Here is a 24,647-nt window from a genome sequence, read left to right as displayed (position 1 = left end):
ACACCACCTTTTGTTCAGGTTTGTACAAGGTTTCTTACCAGTGGAGGCAAGACTGCTTCCAGTAGGATGGATGCAGTGCTGCAAAAATCTCGGGTGCTCCCCTCTGGTCACAGAAAAGGGAGAAGAGGAAGAGGGAGCAGAAGTGGGACAAAGCTTCTGTCTCTGGAGATATAAAGTTCCTGCTGCCCTGAGGACACTGCTGCCCTTCAACCCCAGATCCATCTGGGCTGTGCAGCCCCTGGGCTCCCGAAGGCAGCAGCCAGCTTGGCTGTCTGGGCTCTGACATGGCAGCAGGGTCACAGCTCTTTTACTACCCTGCATTAGCTCCAGGCTATGTGATAACTTCAGAGTCATCACTTACTGCTCTAGCTGTGGCAGGACTGAAGGAGACAATAAAGGGTTTTTTTTTCCCTTAAGAACTCATCTGAAAAAACAGTCCTCAAGTCCTTTGCATTCACAGGGATGCAATGACTACATAGCTGACAAGTTGTGTTAATCATCTCAGCTATAACAGCCTTTGTGTTGCTAAAAAAGGTTTAATAATGTATTAAAACTTGTGGTATATGCAAAAACTTGTAGAACACTGTACAAGGTCTGCAGAGCTATGATTTTTTTGCAGCGTCTGAATGACACAAACCTAAATGAGGAAATGAGATGCAGCATCACAGTGGCTCTTCTGCCACAGAGAGCAAATTTCAGTTTTCATCCCATAGGAGAGGATAATGTTTCAATTTCTGGTTTTGTCACAAAATTTTTAAAAACCCCACAAAACTCTGAAATTCAGTTATTTAGTCTTAGATGAAATGAAATGTTTACTTTAGTTTCTTACACTCCTTGGAAATGCACAAGAGCAGGCAATTCCAAAATATCAGCAATCAAGTGAACATGGAAGAAGGTCAGCTTTGCTGAGCAGGCATCTTCTTTAGGAAAAGGAAGGTGTGTGCCTAGTGTAGGCAAGGTCAGGTGACATGGGAAGAATACAGAGATGCAGCTTGCCAGTGTAGGGAGAAAATTCATTCAGCCAAAGATCAATTGGAGTTGAAGTTGCCCAGAAATGTGTGAGAAAATAAAAAGCTATGTAAAATACATTAAAGGCAAAAGGCAGCATAGGAATAGCATCAGCCTGTTACAGGATGAGGATGGACACCTCACAAACAGGGACATGCACAAAGCAGAGGTTTTAATGCATTCTTTTCCTCTGTCTTCAACACAGATGATGGACCAAGGGTGGAGGAGGTGGAGGACCATGGCTGTGAGAACAATGAACTCTCAGCTCACCCTGAAATTGTGTGGGATTTGCTGCTTCAGCTGGATTCCGACAAATCTATGGGACCTGGTGGGACTCATCTAAGAATCCTCAGAGCTCTCTGATGTCATTCTAAAACCGCTCTAGGTGATTTTTGAGTGGTATTGAAACTCTTGTGGGTGTCTGGGAAACCCAGATTATGGAAGGGACCAGGTCTCCAAACTACATCTACCATTAAGCAACGAGTTTACTCAGGGAAGCCAATGTTATCTCTGCAGAACCAGCTTTAAGTCAGCTCCATTTAGTTAAAGGCAACTGAAAATAGTCATTACTATTTGACTTTTTCACTGAGAGGGATTGCCATTTGTTTCTGTAGAAGGCTGAGTTTCACATTAGAAATAACCACTTGTATGGAAAATTTCCAAGCAAAATTCTATTTGCAGCTTGTCTGTCTGACCAGAGGATCTGTTAGCACCTGGACTTTGTAAATCATTCTTGGTGAACTTGTTTTGATCAGCTGTGAAATACTAAAATGTACAATTAGCTCACTCTGATCAGTACCTTGCCTTTGTCTATGTGCTTCATTTCCAAATTGATATCTATAGTTATGGTCTTGAGAAGTCTCTGTTAAAGCCAATAGCTGCATTTGCATGTCTAAAATATTAGCAAACACACCCTTCTGATTCCAACACTGCACCATGTCCCTGAAATTCTAATTTAATCTAAAAGAACCAGTTTTAAAAATAGTGGTTAAACCCCAATATATTATTTTCCTCTTGCAAATTTGCATTCAAAAATATCTTTAAAAAAATTACTCTCCTGCAGTTAACCTAATTAAAGATCCTGTCTCTATGTCATATTGTTATTATTTTTTTTTATTTTCCTTTTTTACTTAGAAGTGAATTTTTTTTCTGTGTACTTGTATTGAACTGGGAAAGATCAGCAATAGCACAAAACTGAAATATGCCTTCCAACTGAAGCAAAAGGAAACCATCCAAGGCAGAGATAATTAGCACACTTAGAGTACCCTTAAGCTACTGAGGATTTATTAAATTTGGAATCAGAACCTTGAAGGAAGCATTCTGGTCCATATAAACACAGCTTTCATTTTAGTTTCAGTGCACAGTACTGGGCTCCAGCCTCTTCCTCTCAACATCCACTTGTCACCTTTTGGAGTTTGCTGCTAGGGCAGATGATCTCAGCATTTCCCTTTTGACCCAAAGGAGGAACTAGGGCTCTGCTAATGAAGACCTGGGCAGGTAGGATGAAGGTTTATTCACCTTGAGGATGAGTCCTAAATGTAGAGTTCCATATGTGTGCTGGTTGTCCAACCTCCCCTCCAGGCAAAGGAGCCCCAGTGTACTCGGAGTTGAGAGGGTTTAACAGACCAGCTAGGAGGATGCTGGAACCCTGGAAATTTTGGACTTTCTGTGCTGACAGGCACTGACCCCCAGGAAAATACTGCTTTTGACCTAAAGCCATGGAGAAGGTTTCCAAAATTGAATGACAAAACTGAGATCACTAGTGTGTCATTTAAATAGAAGTGTGTAATATCACATGGTGAAAAATCTGGAAATTAAGATTTTAGACTATAGTAATATATATGTGGAATAAGATGGAATTTTTAAGGTTGAAGTTTTTCTTCTTCACAAGTCTAAGTAGGATCATGTGTAATTGGATAAAAAATTTTGCATTACAAGTCACAGGTATTTGGTTATTAGGTTAAAAGTAAAAATAATTTGGGTGTCTGTTCTTAATTAAACAAATTAGCCCTTAAAAGGCCTTGTAAAGAAATACATCACCATTTTTAACTTGTTAGAAGTGCTGTAAAACTCACTGTAACATAAGAATTAAAAAAACAACTAAATCCAAACAAAAAATACCAGTTCTCAAACTTTTAATCCCAGCTCCAGCATAAAACAAACAAACAAAAAAACCCCAAAACCAAACAAACAAGAAAAACCCCAAACCATAACCCCCCAAAAAACCATAATATAGAGGAGGAGACTCTGAAGTAACTTGATATGATACAGCCATCGAGTGTTGTTTCAAATGCCCAAGCATTTCTCCCACCATCCGTGTCCCAGCTGCTTCTCCTGTGTTATCCTTTCCACCCTGGGCTGATTTGCAAGTGTGAGCATCTTAAATACCCAAGCCTGGGCAGCTGAGCTGAAGCCCACGTGAACAGTACCATGTCTTAGGTGCCAAAGACTTCCCTGCCCATGAGGGAGCCTTGGACAGCCCTGACACTCAGGCAGGCAATGGTAGATGTGTCTCCACATCTCTCATAGCAGCACACCCATCCCTACATCTGCTGGGCATGCAGCAAGACACACTCCCCAGATGCCCGGTGCTGCAGGTGGCCAAGGCTCTCAGATCCTCACCAAACCCATCTCTGGCTTGTGCACAGTTTAAGTGACACCACACACAAAGGTTTAATGGGACCTCCCCACCTTTGGGAGGCAGCCTGTGCCCCAGGCCCTCAATATTTCTGGCATCCCTCCTGCTTTTGTAACTAGCATCCTGACTAAGGACTTCATTCTACCAATGAGTAGAGAGAGAAGAATAAGTCTGATTCCCCACAGAGTCAGTAATCAGTGAAGCATTTAAAGCACTATCTCTCCAGCAGTGCTGCAGACTAAATCCCCTTGAGACCTTCTGTATATCTCCTAGTTTGTAACTCTGCCAGATATTCTCATTATCTTCTGACACCTTTTCCCAGAGGATGCCATTATGCTAAAACAATTTCCATGGAAGCCATGAGTGGCAGGAGGGAAGGGTGAGGGATAGAAGTAAAAGGGAGGTTACATTTGCAGTGACTTTGGGAAGGCTTATTCACTAAACCATCAACCACAACAAGGATTCTTGCTCTGCTGAAACATGAGCTCTCAGAGTTGACATTAAAATTAAGTAGGAGATGATTTACCAACAAAACGAGTTGCAACAGCTTTCACCCCTTTAAACACTAATTTCAAACTTTTCCTGTATGTTTCTATCTATGTATAAAAATACCTGTGCTTCTGATGCCTTTCTCTACTTTCTGTAGAATTATTCATGCAGTAACGTGTATACAAAACAGCTGTATTTCTGCAGAGCTTCCTCAACTGTGCTTCAACACAGTTTTACATGAAGGATAAAACATTTGGCATTCAGTTAACAGAATATGTGGGTCTTCAGGTCTGAAATTACTTCAGCTCCAAAATTACTGCAACATGCAGACCATGTTTTCCACGACCCTTTGTCAGCACAGAGAAAGCCTTTCCAGCACTCATATTTTCTCCAACAACCTTTTCCCATTGCTTCCATCAGCCCTGCAGAGCCTCACTGAGGACTGTGGAATTTAGAGCTCAGACTAGGGAAGGAGAGAAGGGTGAAAAATCACACTGGGTTTTCTTTACCCCCACAAACCTCCATAAAAATAAAGTGCATTGAGATCTTTTGAAGTGTTAGGACAGACACTGACCAGGTCCAAACTGACATTACAGATGTATAACATGGATGTCACATCAAATATATGTCAAATTAGGACACAAAGATAAGCTCTTGCCCTTGTCCCTTTCCTGCTCACAGATATGCATTCATGTTGGTATTACTCTTATTCAGGGGGCCTGGTTCCTATTCAAGAAACTGTGGGGATCTACCTTGACCTCCTGATAACTTAAAAAGAGCCTAAGATGTTGCCCAGATGCTTAGAGTGTGTTTATATTGTGGCTACCTGGAAAACACTTAAACTATTACAAAAAAGGGAAGGAGAATCACTGTACAAACTCCAGGTTGAAGCTTAAGTCACTGCTCTTGATTTCTCGCCTATATTTGTTTGGCTGGAGTATTTTTAAGGTCTTTAAATACAAGACACTACTTTGCAAGAGAAGAAAATGTATGCTAAGAACCTGGAGCTGTAACAGCCTAGACCTGATCACTTCTGCATCAATGCAAAGCCTTTCCTTCCACTGGCACAGTGAGGGCATCTAAACGTGGACCCTCCAAAAGTGCTTTTTTATGCCATTTAATGGTATGTAATTGCCCAAAAGTTTCATGAGATCCTGGAAAGCACAAATATAAGTGACTCTCAGTGGCAGTCAAATGCTTCATCAGCTTTCAGCTTCACTCTGAAGTAATGACAACACTGAAAACTGCACTGACAGAAGAATGGTTAAGTGCTATCCCCCTAAAGCAGTCACCTTCTACTAATTACCTGTCAGGAGTGCTCATTGTATGGCCTAATCAAGGTTTGCCTTCAAGAAAGGTAAAATATCATAGCAAAAATAAATAAGAGGAAAAATAAAATCCTTTTTGCATGGATAAACTACTTCACACAGTTTGGTTGTCTTATGCATTTGTTTCTGGCTGTATCCAAAGGAAAATGAATGGAAATTTAAAAATTTAGGCAATTTGTACACTGTGTCTTTAATGGTATTTATTTAATATTTCAAATGCTATGAAAAGGTATGAATAGAATAAATAAAAAGAATAAATATAATAGAAAAGAATAAATTTCCTAAATAGAAAATAGTATGCATGGAAGTACCTTCACAAACTGCAAAATATATGTCCAAATTATGTACTGAGGAAATACCCTCAGCTAGTTCAAATTTTCAGTAAAAGCAATGATCTACCTGAATGAATAACCTGTACTTTAGAGTCTAGAAAAATTGTACATTTAAATTCATTCTGTCATAATAAACTCCTATTCAACTTACACCTTGGGAACTTTATGCACCAGTAACTAATTCCTACTCATCTTTTTTTTTCCCCCCTGCTGATCATGCATTAATTGACTCTTCTTTTACTTTGTGAAAAGAGAACACCTGACTGCTTCAAATTCCAAGGTGCAGACATCCTAGTCAGTCAAGCAGACACAACCTGAATTACTGGGAAGTCAAACCCTCTGGTATTTGCCCTGCTACCACACTGGAAATGGTAATTACACACTTCAGCAGTCTTCCACAGCCTATCTGCTTTTTGAGAAGCACACTGCATTAGCTTGGAGTGGTCTTTTTAAAAGTAAATAATCTAAATCTCACTTCAACAAGATTGACATTAGAGCCTGTGTAATAGTGGGGTTTAATACCTGCCTAATTTAGTTCCCTTAGAAGTGTTAAGCCATTGTAAGTGTTTCATGCTTTGAATACTTGATTGAAAAATTACTGCAGCATAGCTGAGAAGGGAATTCAAATTGCCTGTGTGGTCCATGCCTACCACCTCAAGTCCACATCTCTTTTTTTTTCCATCTTCAAGCTTTAAAGTACAAAGACTTGTGCACAAAGACAGTGAGGTTTTTGAATGCTGGCAGAGCTAAAGGATTTAACACAGGTGGAAACAACCCAAACTCTGGTCTTGTGACAAGCCGGCTACAAAAATCTTGAGATATTCCAAGAAATGAACTGAGGGATCATGACATGCTTCCCTAGATATCTATCCTAGGCATTGATATGTAATGTAAATCACGGCATAATCTCAATGCTCACAAAATATTTCTGTGATAGGGAGCTGCAGTAGGCAATTTGTAAACAGTGAAGAGAAGCAGAGAAGATAAAGGATTTGCCCAGAGTTTGACAGTGTCTGCATTTTAATTAGATAAGAGACAAAATCTGTGCAAATCTCCTCCAATTAGCTACAAAATTGAGCAGAATTCTTACTGAAAACCAGCCATAAACTCCTTCTGAGTTGCACCGTTTCCATTTCATTTCCTTGGGTAATTCGGAAGTGAAAACATCTGAAAATAGATTGTTTAGGGATTGTTTGATATGTACATGATTCTCCTAGTGCTTACATTAAAACACTTCCCAAGGTTCAATGAACATTTTGATACTTTTTTTAGCTAGCTCATTAATTTGAGACATTTTACATAACCTGCCCTCATCAGGAAATGCCAGTGAGTAAAGTTTTTGCCTCATATCTGCTCCATGAGACTTTTTTGTTTAAACCTATGCTAACAAGGAAATTATATTATACTGACCAAGCTGTCTCTTTGCTATAGCCATCTGATATTTGGCCCGTGACATCTTGCTGACAGGTTTCTCAAAAGCTTACACAGGGGTAAGGGAATGCTTTTAAAATGTGTTTGCCTCTGTTAAATAGCAAGCCCGGTAGACTATTTTTTAGTTGCAAAGTCACCCTAAAGCCTTTTGTCACTTAAAGACTGCAAGAACAAACACTCAAGAAGTTTCTTGTTGCTGTTTTGCATCCAAGTTTCAAGTGTGTTTTCCTACCCATAGCTAGGTTCTCCTCCTGTAACAAATGTTGATCCATCAATACAAAGCTCCCTTTCTTCTGGTTCAAAAAGGTAATTCAGTAGCTTGTCTTAATCTTCCACCTACTCCATTCCCTGAAATACATGAAAACAGAACCCTTCACAGTATGTATTCTGTAATTTTTGTGCCCAGATTTTTGCCAGGCTTTTTCTGGACAGTGAAAAGGATCTCTCAGATGGCTGCTATGACAGTGCAATTACCTATTTTTAGTTACAGTAAATTCACGAATACAAGCCGCACTGACTATAAGCCGCATCTCTGGGTGTTGGCAAATATTTCGGTTTTTGTCCATAGATAAGCCGCACCCGAATATAAGCCGCTTTGTCGTTCGCAGCGAGGACCCGCGTGCAATTAGTAACAGAACCGCGGGAGGGCGGGGGGTTTACTGGCTGAGCTAAGGCTGTGCAGGCTCGGCCCGCTAGGGGCCGCTGACGGGGCCAGGTGGCCCAGCACGGTGCTGCAGCTCGGGGCCGGCCGCCGCTGCCACTGGGCTCGGTCACCCCGGGTCGGCGCTGCCCCGCGGTGGCAGGCAGGGACGGAGCTTCCCCTGCTCCCACGGCAGCAGCGGCGGGCGGGGACGGAGCTTTCCCGCGCCCGTGGCGCCGGCGGCGGGCAGGGACGGAGTTTCCCCGCTCCTGCCGCGGCAGCGGTGGGCGGGGACAAAGCACCCCGTCGGCTCCCCGAGCCGCGGCAATGGCTGCGCGGGGCTCCCGTCGGCTCCCCGGGCCACAGCAATGGCGGCGCGCGCTTCCCCCCTCTCCCTGGGCCGCAGCAATGGCAGCGCGGGGCTCCCGTCGGCTCCCCGAGCCGCAGCAATGGCGGCGCGCGCTTCCCCCCACCTCCCCGGGCCGCAGCAATGGTGGCGCGGGCTTCCCCCCCCTCCCCGGGCGGCGTTAGGGGCGGCCCGGGTCCCCCCTCTCCTCCCCGGGCCGCGGCAATGGCGGCGCCGGGCCCCCCCCCCGTCTCTCCCCTGGGCTGTGGCAGAGGAGGAAAGAGAGCTCTCCCGCCTCTCTCCCTGCCCCCCGTGCTGCCTACAGGGAGCCAGGCTCCACCCGCGGTGCAACAGAGTAGCGATTTGTAACAATCGCAAAATGCCGACTTTGCTGCTGCTCGGCTCAGCACCCTGGCAGGCACTTCTGAGGTTGCATTAGCCGCTCCTGATTATTAGCCGCATTTCCGGTTTAGGAGCAAAATCTTAGTCAAATTGGTGCGGCTTGTATTCGTGAAATTACTGTAATAGCAGCAGCATTCAGCAATTGCACCGATCCTTCAGGTGTTCCTATCTACCAGGAGGAAAACCATAATGCTATCCTCACTTTTCTACATATTTTTCAGATTTATATATTTTCTGTTAAAGAGAAAATAGTGTATAAATAATAGAAATGAAAACTAAAATATTTTCCAAGTTAAAAGCACTTTACAAATAAAAAGAGAAACAGATGTAGAACACCTGTCTTTTTCTTAGAAATCTTGATTAGTATCAAGAGTTTCTGCCCTTATTGGGGTGTTTGCAGACAAATGGAATTATGGTAAATTAAAACCACTTTCGCACTTTTGTACCAGGTATGTGGTACATGTGAGGAAGCTGAAAGCTGTGTGAATGAGTCTGGCTCTGAAAGAAGTTTTTGACTCTGGGTCATTCATACCATTCATTGACCCTCTTGGCCATAAGGGCAGGTTGTAAGCTCATGTTCAACTTGGTGTTCACCCAATATCCTTTTCTGCCAAGCTGCTTTCCAGCAGCTCCAGCATATATTGGTGCATAGTACCATAGAATCTTAGAATTGTCTGGCTTAGAACAGACCTCTAAAACCCTCGAGTCCAACTGTTAACCCAGCACTGCCAAATCCCCCAAACACCTCCAGGGTGGTGACTCCTGCTCCCTGTCTCCATCCCTTAATCACCTTATAAAGCCTGTAGTATTTTTTATTCCCCACAAGACTAAGTATAATTTCCTCTGCTTACTTTAGGACATTATTTTAGCACAAACTCCAAAATCTTGTGAATTCTACTATGAAACTACATTTAATTTGATTAAATTTCCCACAAAAGCTAGGGTTGTTCCTCCCCAGAAGCAGGACTCTGCACTTCTTGCTGAACTTCATGTCATTCCTGTCAGCTTATTTCCCTGTGGCTGGGTAAACCCAACCCTAATGGGAATATCCCAAGGGATGACACCAGCATAAATACCATGCCACCAGACAGGATGTTTTTTTCAACTCTTTACTATATATAATTGCTTCATTTATTTTATTTCCTTCTCAACATCTGCTACAAGTATTCATCTCGTATGACTCAGTGAAATTGAGGAATTCATATTTAAGCCTAAAGGAGATCTCAGTTACTTTTCTTTGTGTACTGGGGGAAACACAGAAAGCATCCTGTTTCCACCCTGTGTTCTCAGTACCCAAATCACATTTATTGGACTATGCAAATGTTTCAACAAGTTCTCAGAACACTTCACTTACAGAGTTTATAACCATATGACACAGCCTAGCCTCCCTCAAGCAGCTTGCTACATAAACTTGTTTCCTAAAACCAGTCTGATGTCTGTTTTCATTCTCAAGTACAGAAAGTGGTGCTAGAATTGTAAGAAGGGGGCACTTACTCAGTATTGTGTGTATCAACAGTGCAAAAAAGTTCATGCAGTTCTTCTCCACTCAGAACTCCGTCAGCAAAGTAAGCTTTGAATTCATCAAAGGAGAGCTTTCCATCATCTGAAACAATGAAGAAATTGAAATTTACTTAATTTCATTCATGTTTTTTCTTATTTACTTCATGCAGTAGAAGAGGAAAGTATTAAAAGCCTCTAGGTCTTCATCTTAAATGCAGAAACGTAACATTTTAAATGGAAGGGTGATAGTCAGCAAACAAGTTGTTTGTTGATTAAACTGTACCTGGGTAATAATCTAAATTGATGGAGTCTTCGCATGAAGCATAAAGAATATTTTTATAGCCAACACTTTATATCTTTTTTGGGTAGCACTAAATTTACTAAATGTAAATCCGCACATTTCTTTCTTTCCTTCAGTAATATACTGAACCCCCATAGGGCACTAAAAAACTGTAGAGGATAAAAACTAAGATGATCTAAGCATCAGACTAATCTACAAAGTATTGTGACAATTTTATAGTGGTGAAGAATCTATTATAAAGGCAGTATCTAATTCCTGTGACTACATTCTGTACTCCAGTAGGCAGATTTGAAGAGCTGAGAAATTTTCCTTCTTTTTTACCTTCCTGCTATTACTTCATAAGCTCTTTGTCTGGAATATACAGCTTCAGATATGTTGAAGAGGTTTCAAAATTGTACAAATTAAATGTCTGCTTCAACAAAACCATTTTGAAATGTTTAATATGAAAAAGCAGATCGTAGCTGGAGATGATCATCATTACATTCAAAATAAAACGTCAAGATCTTCAAGAGCCAGAAACCAAGAAGGCCCAAAAACTACAATGATTACCTAGGTGAGAATCTAAATACATTTGCCATTTGGCTCTGGTTACAGAGGAGGAATATCAAAATATTGGGCTAAGCATTCTCACAGCCATGCTCTTACACATACAATCAATTGCTTAATCAAACCACCTCTGCAGCTTTATCCTTTGCTGGCAAGGCTAATATGTATGCAAGTTACACACATGCTCAAGAAACTAGTGACTTTTGGCAACTTTCCTGAGATAAACATAGGAGTTTATCCATAGAACAGCCTGGGGTATGAAAAAATATTAAACAAGTTATTTCAGTCCTTCAGGATCATTGGCTTTATCTCAATCCAGAAAAATCACTGCTCTACCAACAGAGTGGGTACTTTAGCTATTTTCTCTAAATTTGCCTTTTGGTTCATTGTTGTTTATTCTTAATATTCTGAATGTTATTGACATTGAGTGACAAATCACTGAGATAGTTTCCGGCAAAACACAAGCACTCTTGAACCTGTTTGGTACTTACAGACTTTATAGTAGTTATTTTCACTAAAAAAAACCAACAAAAAAAAACCAACCAAAAAAAAAAACTCACTCTGTTTGTCCAGGGCATTTCTCTGATTTTGTAAGAGTGCAACTGATTTGCCAGAGCAGCTGAGGAGGGCACCAGTGCCAGGGGTCATCCTTGTGCTTCCTCAGTGCTCACATGAAGCTCAGACCCACTGCTGAACAAGTGCTCCCTGTGCTGTTAAACAGGTTTTTGGATTTCTGGTGGTTTTTTTTTTTTTTTAATTTTTCCCCCCTCGGGTGTCAAGAATAGCTTTTATTTTAAAGGCTGTGTCACATATCCTCAGCACCACTGCCCTGGGCACAGCTCACTGCCCTTGGAGTGCCCAGATAAAAACCATCTGGTTTAAGCATTACAGAGCAGCTGAGCAAAAACCTTCATTAGAGATCCTTCAATCCTTGCTACTGGCAAAGGAACAGGGGAAGGATGAGTAATGAAAAGCAAACTTCTCTGAAGCTATGCATCCATCAGGGAAATCAACCTTCAGCTGTATTTGCCTTGGCAATGTTATTTAAGAAGCTGTTTTGCAAGACTTGCCTGCTTTTGTCTGTCTTCTCTGACATTTTTCAAAATAAGGGCTTCTTCATAAACAGGCACAGTCACCTGCTCTCCTTTGTCTCTCAACTAGCAGACAAATAAATGAAAATATAAACAGTAAAATGAGTCTCCCCACATTGCACTTGCAAATTTAGAAATGGATTCACACAGTGGTTTACAGGAGCCTTCCTTCAGGTTACAATTGCATTCTCACATTTATTTCAGTAAAATTCACCTGTCTATTGAACAGATGCTTTTCTGTGTAAAATATGCCCAAGGGATAGCCCTCAGCCAGCCTGCTGCAGAAGCACTAGTATCATCTCCAGGATATGCTTTGGGTAGCTGATGACTTCAGTAGAGAGCAGCATATCTGACAGAGGAAAGTCACACACACCGAGTTGAAAGGCGATTTCAGAAAGTCAAAAGGTGTCAAGGGAATAATGGACAAGAGCACAGATGTATTTGGAGTCTGTGTGCACAAGGATGATGGCAAATGGTGAGACTATAGTCAGTGAAGGAAGTTACAGTGATGTAGAGAAGGATGCCTCACACAAATGCCAGCAAATGCTAGAGAACAACTAAGGCACTTCCACTGTCCCCTATTTTGGGCATCCTGTCAGGATTGTGAGGCATTCTCAGCAGTTAAAAACCAGCTTTTTCATATCAGGAGAACATCAGATAGAGCTTACATGGCTGAACGGCAGCCCTAGGGCTTATGGCACTATTAAGAGCCATGTGTAAGTTTTTGGCAATCAGAGGAAAACCACACTTGGCTAGAGCTCATCCTGGGGCTCACCTTAGAAAGGTATGATTTGGATAGTTGACCTCAGAGCTTGTCTTGGCTCAGTCAGACAGTGCCAAGCTTGCCTCCAGGCTGGCAGCATGCACACTACCAAGGCAGTGAGAAGAAGCTATTTAGGGTCTGGGGATCTATAAGCACAGATCTCTGCCCTTGTAGGCAAACAACTAGCAAAGGAAGAAGAGATAAGTGAAGTTAATAAATAGAAAAACTCCCTGGGACAGAGAGTATTTATTCACCAGGAAGGGACCGGGAAATTAGTGCTCAAAGTCACTTCTGCCATGGAAAAGCCAAGAGTCAAAATACAGATGTTACAGTAATTATGTCAAGACACACAACTGGCATCACCACCAATCCTTTATTAGAAAGGTTTTCATGCCCTCTTTCAATTAACTTCTCTAAAGCAACTCTGACTCCTTCCCTCATGGGCAGCTTCACACTGTACTGACTCCTTTTCTTACAGGCAGCTCCACACAGCTCTGACTCCTTCTCCCCTCTCTACATGACTGGCTAAACCCCAACCTGTCCCTTACCCAGCTACCTAATCCTGTCTGTCCCTCACACAGGATGTTTTCACCTTGTCTGTCCCTTACCTCCTCACAGCACAGCCACAGACTCCATCCCAAACTGCAGCAGACTCTCAATCTCACGCTCCAAATCCATCTGTTACTGCAACTTGTGGCCAGCTGACCCACTCCTTTACCACACCCAAACTTACTGGGCAGGCACAGGTCTTCCCACTCAATAATCAGTACAGCTGTAATTAATCAGGAGATTGCCTTCTGTACTATCCTTTCAACTTATCTTCCCACAATTTCCCCCTTTAAGTAAATTGACATTATAGCACATTCACATGTAACACTTCAAAGAGTTATACAATTGCTCACAATAAGGACATTCACATATTTTACTTCAAACCAACAGCTACACAAGTGCTTGGACAACACATCACAATAAGGACATATGCTCCACATCCTAGTTCTCAAATATCACAAGTAGTTTGCTTAGCTTTGCATTGTGATTGTTTCTTTCAGCAAGTTCTTAGATATGAGATAATTGCTTCAAATTTATTTTCTGCATGCTATAGATTATCAGAGGTCCTTTAAATTGATCTGCTATTTACCTTTCCTCATTACTTAAGTTTCACCTCACATATAACCAATTTATTCCAATTTCATTACTCAAAGTGAAAGCTTACAGTGGCATAACAACCACATCCAATTCAATTAACTATTTTTCATTATTTTCTCATTGATTGTTAACTTTCTTTTTTGTCTGCTTTAGGTTGGCTTTTATAAGTATAGAGCATCAACCTAAGGATTCTCTTAGCTCTGAAATACACTTGTGACTTGAGCTTTATGTAGTACCCCAGACTCACACAGTACATATCACTAAAGTTCAAGAATCAGAAAGCTGCAATTCATGAACAATATATATGTTTTAGCATTTCAACATTAAAGAGATGTATTGAACCACAGAACTACTGTTTCCAGCTTTTCCTGTATCTTGCTGCTTTAATTGCTTCACTTGTTCTTTCTTCAGCTTAATTGCTTTCATACAGTTATTTTAACTAACTACTGTGTAGGAGTTTTGGCTTGGCACTTAATTTCACTTTTTGGGAGACACATGATTCTTCTTCCCACCTCCTACTGTTTTCCATTCTTTTAAAGTCTCATAGAGCAATCTCCAGCTGGGAGCCAAATCTATAGCTGCTCTGTCCTCTTCTGATAGTTTTTCCTCAATTTCTTTCCATGTTCTAACACTAAAGACAGTATTAGCATATACAGACAGAACAGTCTGTTCCCAGTAGCTCACCTGGATAACCATCCCTCCAGGTCTCAAAATCAGTTCAGCCATAACCTGGCAGCTTCACCCACTGCTCTCAGCCTCAAGCTGTACCTCATCCTACAGCTCAAATCCCAATCATCACATCAGGGTCACCATTATGTTATAGTGAATATGTCAAGACAGACATGACTAGCATCACCACCAGTCCTTTATTAGAAACCTTTTCATGCCTTCTTTCAATGAACTTCTCTCAGCTCTCTCTTAACTCCTTCCCTCCTAGGCAGCACCACACAGCTCTGACTCCTGTCAGCTAACTGGCCAACCCCAGCATATCCATTTTTCAGCCACATTACCCTAACTGTCCCTCAAACAACATTTTCTTACCTCATCTGTCCCTTGCACTACTGCATGTCCCTTACCTCCTCACAGTACAGCCATCACACTCCATCTCAAACTGCAGCAAACTCTCATACAACAACTGGTAGCCAGCTAACCCACTCTTTTATAACACCCAAACTCTTTGGGCAGGCACAGATGTTTCCACTGTAATCAGTACAGCTGTAATTCATCAGGAGAGTGCCTTCTGTACTATCCTTTCAACCTATCTTCCCACACACACCCCCACTCAGGCCCTCACAGTCCTTGATGGGAGCTGTTTCTATATCTCTTGTGGGTGTTGTGACAGCCCTTTATAGATTTTTGAATTATTCTGCCTTTATAGAACCTAAAGCCTTCAAGTGTTTCATGTGAGCCACAGCAGCCTGCGTGGCTGGAGCAAACACAGTGAGAATATGTGAACGTGCTGTGGGACTTGGCCTTTGGAAGGGACTCACAGTCCAGACTTGCTGTCAAAGATTTGGACCAGATACACTGAGAAAACAAGGTGGTGTGGGGGGGCACATCACAGCAGACATAGATGGACTGAACCAGATGCAAAAAGACAAAAACCACATGGTTTATTGACATATGGCACATAGGCTGGAATCAGACCAAGAAATATCTGCCAGGATAACGAATTTCAGTGTGCCAAGGTGAGCATGGTAACAATATCCACTAGGTCATTCCAGTCATAAGGGGCTGCATCACAAAAAGCTCAGACATAAAGAAGCTTTAAAGAGTCTGGGCAAATCCACTAAGCTTTTATTGACTCTGATCTACATTGTATGTAGATATAATCAGAAAGATGGATTTTGAACCATTATTCCATGTTATGCTGGAAAAGCTTCACACGAGTAACCAAGTGATTCCAAGGCTAACAGGGAGAGGGTTTAGGCTATTTCTATGAAAATATTTTTGGGGCTCTGGAGCACAGAGTCCAGCCCCACTTGAAGGACCCAGGGAGCTGGGATGGGGAATCCCATCCCTGACTGAGCCTGGTCTCTGGAACAGGATGCAGGGATCTGCAGTAGATCCAGATGTTCAGGAAGCAAACAGCAGTATGGTGAGAGTTCATGGAATGTACTGCAATAGTTTTGCCTTACTAATCCATCCACTAAGTAATTTGGGAGCTTAAATCAGGGATGTTACAGTTCAGAGAACGTCCGTCCTCTGGCTTCTGTTTAGAAAATGTGCTCTGCAAAGTAATTCACTAAATCTGTAGCACAAACATCACCACTTTGGGCCACTCAGACCTTGCTCTTCTGGGTATCATGGCGCACAGAGCTTCCCCAAGGGATTCCTGCACATTGCTGTTTTTCTCCAGGAAGGTCACACAAGAGATGGGTCACCTTGTCATGCTGTGACCTCTCTGACCAGTCTGTAAGGAAGGGAGAGCCCGTGCACTGATGCAGCTACCACTGAGCAGAGCTTCTGGGGCATCTTCATGAGATGTCAGGATGTTTTAGCCCCAGGTTAGGAGACACTGGCCTAGATAAAAAATGCTGAAATCAAGGGCTTGGCATTCTTTGCTTTGGTATAACTCAAAAATTTTTCTTGGAAAAAAGTTTAACTCACTAAGTGGCAATCTGGAGACCCTGCAGGCCAACTCTGACAGTTCACTTTAGGGAAGATCCCCTTCCCAAGGTGCTTTCTCTGCCTCTCAGAGGCATATTCCCTTAATCCTCTGGCACAGTATAAAACTAGTACTCTCATAAACAAGCTAGAGCCACTGAGAAGTTACAGTCTGAGGACTGCTGCAGTGAGGCAGTTTTCAACCTGTCAGAGCCCACCTAAACACACGAGAGCCAACACAGATGGTAGAAGAGTCACCTGTAAAGACAGTGTTTATTCTGCAATGGCACTGTCAATAAATAATGAATAGGAAAACATCTATTCTGATTTCTGCAAAACTGACTCTGGAGTAGGCATTGCAAGATTTCCTCCTGATGATCATACAGGTGCAGTTCAGAAGAATTTGGTTATTTTCTGGAAATCTTGTTGGGTCACTCAAAAGCCTATAATCTCTGCATCAATCCCTTTGGTCACTGACACCAGTGAAAGGGACAGGGTGCTACTGCTGCACTTGCCTTATTGTAAGGAATCCTTTACTTATGATCCACAGTTTTTATTGGGCCAATGTTTGCTTTAGAGCTAGGCTGAAATACCCAATTATTGTTATCAACATACTGCATGTATTATCACAGTATTTTATACAGATTCAGAATTCTACATTTAAAAGCCTGGTGTCCTTGTTCTATATCATGGATATCAGGAGTACTGAATGAAGGCGTATGTCAGAATGCAAAGATTTGTCTCATCTGACTATTTTCATTTTACAGATCCTAGTTCAAATACATTTAAAAATATATATATTTTTAGTGGGGAAAAAGCTTTCAGTGAGTGCTCGTTTGAAATGTCAGAGGAAAAAAATTAAACCTGGTATAAATGCAGTGTTTCTGACATTAATAATATTCTGGTTTAAGTCTGCTGGTTGTTTGATATTCAGGTTTGTCAGTCTATGGAGCTTTAGTCTTCTTTTGTTTAGCCAGTTTTTAAATTTTCCCTCATTTGTTTGCAGTCATTCCTGACTGCCTGAAGCATACTGTTGACAGTGTTCCTTATGGTTCAGGCTTTTTGGGTTTTTACAAAAATGTCTGCTTCTGTACCAGATATTATCAATGATGTTTATGAATACCTTCCTCTTAGGAGCTTTAAGAATGTTTGAGGTATAGGTTTTACTCAGTGCTTTTTCAAGACAGCTGACTTGTATTTGCAAATCAATGAAAGCATCTACATAGAAACCATCTTTTCCAAACCTGTCATGTTCAAGTTGCCCTCCTTAGGGCTTAGGGGTATCCAAGAGCTTAGGGGCAGGAGCTGTTAGGTTTGGAAGAAGGCCATAACCAAATACCAACTTGAATTTTGTGGAGAGACAGCTGAGATGTCCTCCTCCTACAGGACAGGGCTAGGAGTCTCTCCCTCCAGGTTTGACTGGATGGACACTGAAAAGTGCCAAGGGGAGCCTCAAATGCCACAGCATGCCATGTTTCCAGAGCAGGAGAGGAGATCCAGAGCTGGAGATGACAGACAGATCAGGTAAAGGGCAAAGGCAGTTGTCCTCTTCCCAGAGGGAGGGGAAGAGAAATGACCCCTACCACAATGCCAGCAAAGGCAGGGTACTTTTCTCTAGTTATTTTGTGGTGTTCTGTGCCTTTGACCTGTGTTGAACCATCAAGATTTTCGTTGCTTTTGTCAATGTCATGAACCATACTGTTCTTAAAAATCCTCCCATATGTCTTGTTCTCCCTTTAAAAAAATCATATGACCTTTTCATTTATGGGAGATGCATGGATTGGCTCCACAAAAAGCAGAGCTGCACAGCCATGAAATAAGAGCTACAGATAGAATTTATGAAGCTGATCCTCTCATGGAATCTCTGCATAGCTGATATTTCCAGAAACAGGCCAGTAACAGAATGATATATGTACCTGGGCTGGCAAAGAAAGAAGCCATTTGTATGACTTCATTCCCATGGCTGTTTGCTAAAGGACTTTCTTAATTTAACACAGATGCCATAAATTATTGTAGCATTTTTGAGTACCAGCAGTTCAGCAGAATTTCTTGTCTCTTTTAAACCCACATTTTATATTGCCTTTGCAAGAATATTTGTCTTTCCTTGCTGTGGAAGGCTTACCTGAAGTCTCACAGTCCACAAACTCAAATTAAAAATGCTTATACAATATTCCCATTTATCAGCTCAATCCACTTTTTTTTTTTTTAATATATTTTTTCCTTGTGGTCTAGCAGGAATCTAATAAAGTTTTTGGTGATATTTTCTCTGAAGATATCTTAAAGCAAATGAATAGAGCAGAGAAGGTTCTATTAAAAGTATATGGGAGAATTTAAGAGGGCTGTGTCATGGACAGTAATGTAGTATTTGTTACTGAAATCCAATAGTTGGTTTCCTCTGGCACAGAGAGGTGACACTGGAAGTGTAAGTAGACTAGTCACTAACCAAAGCTAATAATTTATGGTGACAACAGTGTAAACATTCTCAGTAAGTGGTCACATATCCAATAACCATTCTGAAAATGCACTTAACTTTACAGCCTTGAAACAAATCTCCCTATCAATGTGGCACAAGCCTGTGCATTGCTAGATTAGCAAAGTGAAGTCCCATGGGCAATTGATGGTTGAGTGAACACAATCAAGACCTAAAAGCTGAAATGATTTCAAGTTCATGCACTTAAATTAACAGAACTGAAGTGACTGAACTCAGCCATTTTCTGCCAATATTATGTTGTAAAGAAACCATATGCAGGTAGGAATACCAGTGACCAAGGTCTCTGGGGCTGATATGGTTTTGTATTGTTCTGGAACAAGCAGGTTTGTCACCGATATTGGGAGCTATTCCCCCTATTTTCATAGCAATGCATAGGAATGAGCTGTGGGGAAACCCAAATGAGGACTGGAGTGCTCCTAACCTCCAAAGTGCTGTGGATCCAGCAGGACTGGGACAGCATGAGCCCAAAGGGCAGGGCAGGCACACAAAGCTCTAGGGTCTCTTTTGGACTACGGGGGAGTGATGAGTTCTGCTCTGTACCATGTGCTCTGACCCTCATCAATCTTCAGGGCAGATACACACACATTGTTCCAAACAGCACCAGGGGGTCTGAGGGCATGCCAGCAGAGCTTTGCTGTGGTCAGCAGGTAACTAAGCTAGAGATGCACCACTGCAGGCGCATGGAGTCTTCCCCACGCCAGCCCTCACCTTGGAATTCAACTTGCACCATCACTGCCCATGCAAACCACTGGCAAGCAGACTGAGGGAGATAACAAAGGAAACACCACCAAAAAACTCTCACAGTGATGGATTCTGGGGCTCCTGAGCTCTCTGAAGGAGCCTACCACGGTCTTGTGGGAAGTGCCTCTTGCTACGCGTGAGCTGGGGCAGGAATCAGAAGTGGGCTGTGGAGGTGAGATTTCTCTCTCAGCAACAGAAAACCAGTTATTCAACATGCTCAGTTCCACCACCAAACTGTTCAGCAGCCACTTGCTGTCCAAGAGTTCTTCCTTGTAAGGTATCACTGATTTTCTCAATGGTATCCACTTAGCTTCTCTTTACTGAATGCTCACAGTATCTGTTTGCTGAGGACTGACTGTACTGGGAATTCCTTGTCAGGGTTAAATCTTTCTGATCTGTGGGTTTGACACTGTTCAGTGCTTCTCTTGTTAATAAAAAACTTCTGACTTCTGTGCTATAAATATGTGAGTTGGATTCAAGGGTTTATTCTTCCTACTGACACACTGAACAAATACAAAAACAAGTCTGATTTCTGGATGTACCCTATGGTGTTTTTAAAAAGTAGTAAGATGGAGCTACTAACAAGCATTTCAAACCTTCTTGAATCAGTCTCAGTGGAAAACACATACACCCAAAGTGCAAATCAAACACAAATGTCAAATTGTGAAAGCATAAGATCTGTCCTTAAGGAAGGGAAGATCAGAGTACAATATAGACATGACACTGAATCTGCAAGAAACATAAAATGACATGAGGGATGTCTGGTTTTTCTGTTAGGATGTTTAAAACATGATTTAAAACACTGAATTAATGATGGATTCTTTTTTCCAAAGGAAGAAGGCAAGACATATGAGCGATCTTACCGTTCTTGTCTGCTCTTCTTAATATCTAAACAAAAAGAGAGACAAAGAATACAGTCATTTTTTTGTTTTGTATGGGTTAATAAAAAACAATGTTTTAGTATTTTTATAGTTTGGAGTCTACATCACATTTTCACAAAGCTGCATAAAATTTTGAAGTTCTTAATGTGTCTCCATCCTTCCCACAGAGTATTGCTTTTTTTAACTCCTCCCTTCCTGTGTGCACTAAAAACCAAGACCATAACAAGAACCAGCTTTATTTTCTAGTTTGTTTATGGATCACAGGATGATGTTCAGGCACAAAACGTGACACTGTATGGCTACCATGATACTGGATTTAGGTTTGAGAAAAGTGGCTTAAAGAAACAGAGCAAGAATGATGATGGCTGGGGGATGTGCTGAGCATCTGAGATGGTGAGAAGGACTCATGGTTTGTGTGGGTGGAGGAAGCAAAGGGATAGGTCAGGAGAGGAGCTGAGTGGCACGAAGGGATCAGACTCAGTGTCATCAGCCTGAAATGCAATGGGGAATCATCCAGGAAATGCTGCAACAAATGAGGCAAGGGAAGAAAGCAAATCTTCCAAATGTAATTTCTATTGCTGCTGTGAATATCAGTGAAGTGTTTCAAAACGGGCACGTATATTTTTGAGAGCTGACAGCAAGGGAAACACTCTCTGGTTTATTAAAATGTTGGTAGCATTTAAACAGCTTCTCCAGGACATGCCATGACTGCTCTACTGCTAGGATTGAAACCAGACAAGCTCCAAGCTCTGTTGAAGCACCTTCACAACTGTCTTTTGTAGGGTGGGGTTGGCAGCGAACCAACAGAATTGTGACCCACATCCAGGAGTTCACAGATGGTTTCTAAGCTGAACTTTGCATTGGACCAAATATAAAGCACATAAAATATGAAATATACTTAGTAAGATTACATTTTCCCTCCCTATTTATCCAAATATCTCATACACTCAATTTTCAGTATAAGGATTGGACTTTTGAAGGGATGTGGCAGCGGAGTTTGAATCAAATAGAAATGTCCCATAACCATGGGACAAAAGTGGCGAAAGTTTCTCCATAAGTAATTTTTAAAATTGATTTAAAATAAATTATTTTAGATATTTATAATTTTATAATTATTATTTAAAGTTTATATTAATTTGTTTTAATTAATTAACCCATTCGCCCCCAATCTTAGGGATCCTTTAGACACTTGAGAGGGAGTTTGCATAAGATCAGGGAGGAGATTGCTTTAATAGTCATATATCACTCTCATTAGGTCTCTCTCTCTCTGGGGAGAGATTATTTATAAGAGCATTTAGTGACAGGACAATGGGGAATGGATTCAAACTGAAAGAGAATAAGTTTAAAATAGATGTTAGGAAAAAAATCCTTTCCTGTATGGGTCCTAAGGCACTGGTACAGATGGCCCAGGGAGGTTGTGGATGGCAGTGTCAGAGGCCAGGTTGGATGAAGCTCTGAGCAGCCTGGTCTAGTAGAAGGTATCCCTGCCAATGGTAGGGGGTTTAGAACTGGACGATTTTTAAGGTCCTCCCCAACCCACACCATTTTATGATTCTATAATTCTATTCCCCAGTGGCATCAGGACCTCGGTGCCTGCCCCTTCTGTGCCTTACAACAAACCTCTTGCTGCCTGGTCTAATTTAAATGTGTTTATATAGGTGGGGGTACTTCACTGAGGAGTAATCACACACCTACACCAAATATCTAAGACATATGTGACATTAATGTACTCTCAGAGCAGGAAGGGCCCCCAAGGTCCAGTCCCTGCTTTGAAGCAGGGATGGTTTGGATTTTAGGTTTTCCTCTAGATATAAAGAGGAGAATCACAGAAACAGCCTCCCTCCCTCCTATTAGCAAATTTGTGAAAGGTATCTGCTTTCCTATAAATATGAACCTGACACTGGTTTAAGAAAATACTAAAAATGAATAATTTTATTTTGAATTATCTTTTCTACTTTAGTGAAATCAAAAGTTCTCAGTTTATCAGATAATCTGACCATGTGCATTTCCTAACCCAGTGTGCTTGAGTTAAATTGGGGAGTTGGCTGCATTTAATGTTTTTTAACTCCTTCCTGGAAAATTAGATTTCTCTTCTGCTTTTTTGATGTATGGCTGTAATTCTCCCAATTCTTCTACAAGTGGTATTCTCTGAGACAAAAAAAACCGCCAAAACTGCATTTTCAATATACAGTTGAATTGAAATAATAAAAGTCAATTAAAATTCTTATTTAAACAATTTCCTGTGGAGGTTAGAGAAATCAGGAGATGAGCAGATGAGAATTGCTTGAAATAATTTGGGGAAGGGTTGGGAAGTTGAAGTGGGTATATTAGAGAAGACATCTAGATAAAGAGTCCTTTACATGCTGTTTTCAGCTGATGTTGTGGAATAATGCCAGTGCAAGAGCTGGTCTGAAGTAGATCAGAGTTGGTCTCAAGATCTGCAGGTCTCACCAAGTCAGGGGATACTTTGAAGGTCTTTGGGTGGGAGTTTGCCTTTTACCAGGATTTGCCTTGGAACAAAGAAATACTCTGTGCTGCGCAAATTTAGACAAAAAAACTTTACAGCTGCACCTTGCAAGATGCTGAGCCCTTGGTGACAGTCCAGCACAGCACCTCTTGGGGGCTGTGTGGCCAGAGGCACATCAGGGCACCTCCCTGGGCTCACCCTCAAAGGGCTAAGGGGCTTAGGATTCTCTGCACATTGACCTTGGGCACCTCAAATTCAGCAGGGTCTAAAGGGATGGGAAGAACCTGCATGGTTAGTGAAAAAAACCCAACTTTTATAGGGTGAGAAACTCCAGTGAAAAGCACCCTCCCTCCCCCTGTCCCAATAAAAACAATAAAATCTGAACCAACCTATTTGGAAAGGTGACTGTTTTCACCCAGAACCGCTCCTAGCCAACCCCAAACACTAACCTGCTCTCCTCGCACATGCAGCCATTAGAAGCAAAATGGGAAGGAGAAAAGGGAAAAGGAAATGATAAGGGGAAGGGGAAAAGGGAAGGATAAGAGAAAGGGGAAAAGGGAAGGGGAAAGAGGAGGGGGAAAGGGGAAGGGGGAAAGAGATAAGGGAAAGGGAAAGGGGAAGGGGAGAGGGAGGGGAAAGGGATAAGGGGAAGGGGAAAGGGGAAGGGAAAAAGGGAAGGGGAAAAGGGAAAGCGAAAGGGAGAAGGGAAAGGGGAAAAGGAAAGGGGAAGGGAAAGAGATAAGGGAAAGGGAAGGGAAAGGGATAAGGGAATAGGGGAAGATCCATACAGGAGAAAAAGGCAAAGCGTAACCAACCAGGCAACCAAGTGCCCCCTCCCCAAGCGCTCGCAGGTGCCCTGGAAGGATGGCTCCGTGCGGGGGTGCCGTACTCACTCACATCGCGGAAGATGCGCAGCCCCGCTCCCCGCTCCGCCGCCATCCTCAGGCACAGCCTGGGGTCCCCTGGGCCGAGCTGCCCGCCCCGAGCCCGCCCAGGGCAGGGCAGGACAGGGAAGGGAAGAGCCGGGAAGGGAAGGGCCGTGCAGGGCAGGAGCAGAAGTGGGCGCTCCTCGCCGTGCGCTGCGGGAGGAGCGCGCCCTGTTGCATCCTCCAGCCGCGCTCTAGAGACACTCGCTTCCTCTCCATGAAATAAACTGGGTCTTGTGATCTGTCAGGCCACGTTCACCACGGTTTTGGCCGCCTTCCCCTTCAGCACGGCCACTTTTGGGAGATCTTTCCCAAGAAAGCCACGAGCCGCCGCCCGCAGGTGAAGTCTCGGCAGCGCGGAGGGGCGATGGGGCGGGGACCGCCAGCAGCTCTGCGAAAGCGCTCGGGACTGACAACAACGTGCTAGAATGGAATAGAATAGAATAGAATAGAATAGAATAGAATAGAATAGAATAGAATAGAATAGAATAGAATAGAATAGAATAGAATAGAATAGAATAGAATAGAATAGAACACGTTTCACGGTTCTGGTAAAATTTAAAAGGTTTAATA

At 42.2% G+C, this 24,647-nt stretch overlaps 1 protein-coding gene across 1 annotated transcript in view; it reads right to left on the bottom strand.

Annotated features, from left to right (window-relative positions):
• The window catches only part of LOC117006581 (N-terminal EF-hand calcium-binding protein 1-like), a 59,436-nt gene extending 35,014 nt beyond the window's left edge, over positions 1-24,422 (bottom strand). Inside the window, 3 exon segments of the mRNA XM_033079115.2 lie at positions 10,109-10,217; positions 20,664-20,688; positions 24,046-24,422. Of these exon segments, the coding sequence (XP_032935006.1) occupies positions 10,109-10,217; positions 20,664-20,688; positions 24,046-24,087 (176 nt within the window). The 5' untranslated portion in view covers positions 24,088-24,422.
• Positions 24,423-24,647: the final 225 nt, after the last annotated feature.

Source organism: Catharus ustulatus, chromosome 1 (genome assembly GCF_009819885.2).
Source record: "Catharus ustulatus isolate bCatUst1 chromosome 1, bCatUst1.pri.v2, whole genome shotgun sequence".
NCBI classification, from domain to species: Eukaryota; Metazoa; Chordata; class Aves; order Passeriformes; family Turdidae; genus Catharus; species Catharus ustulatus.
This window is presented reverse-complemented; position numbering and strand designations above follow the sequence as displayed.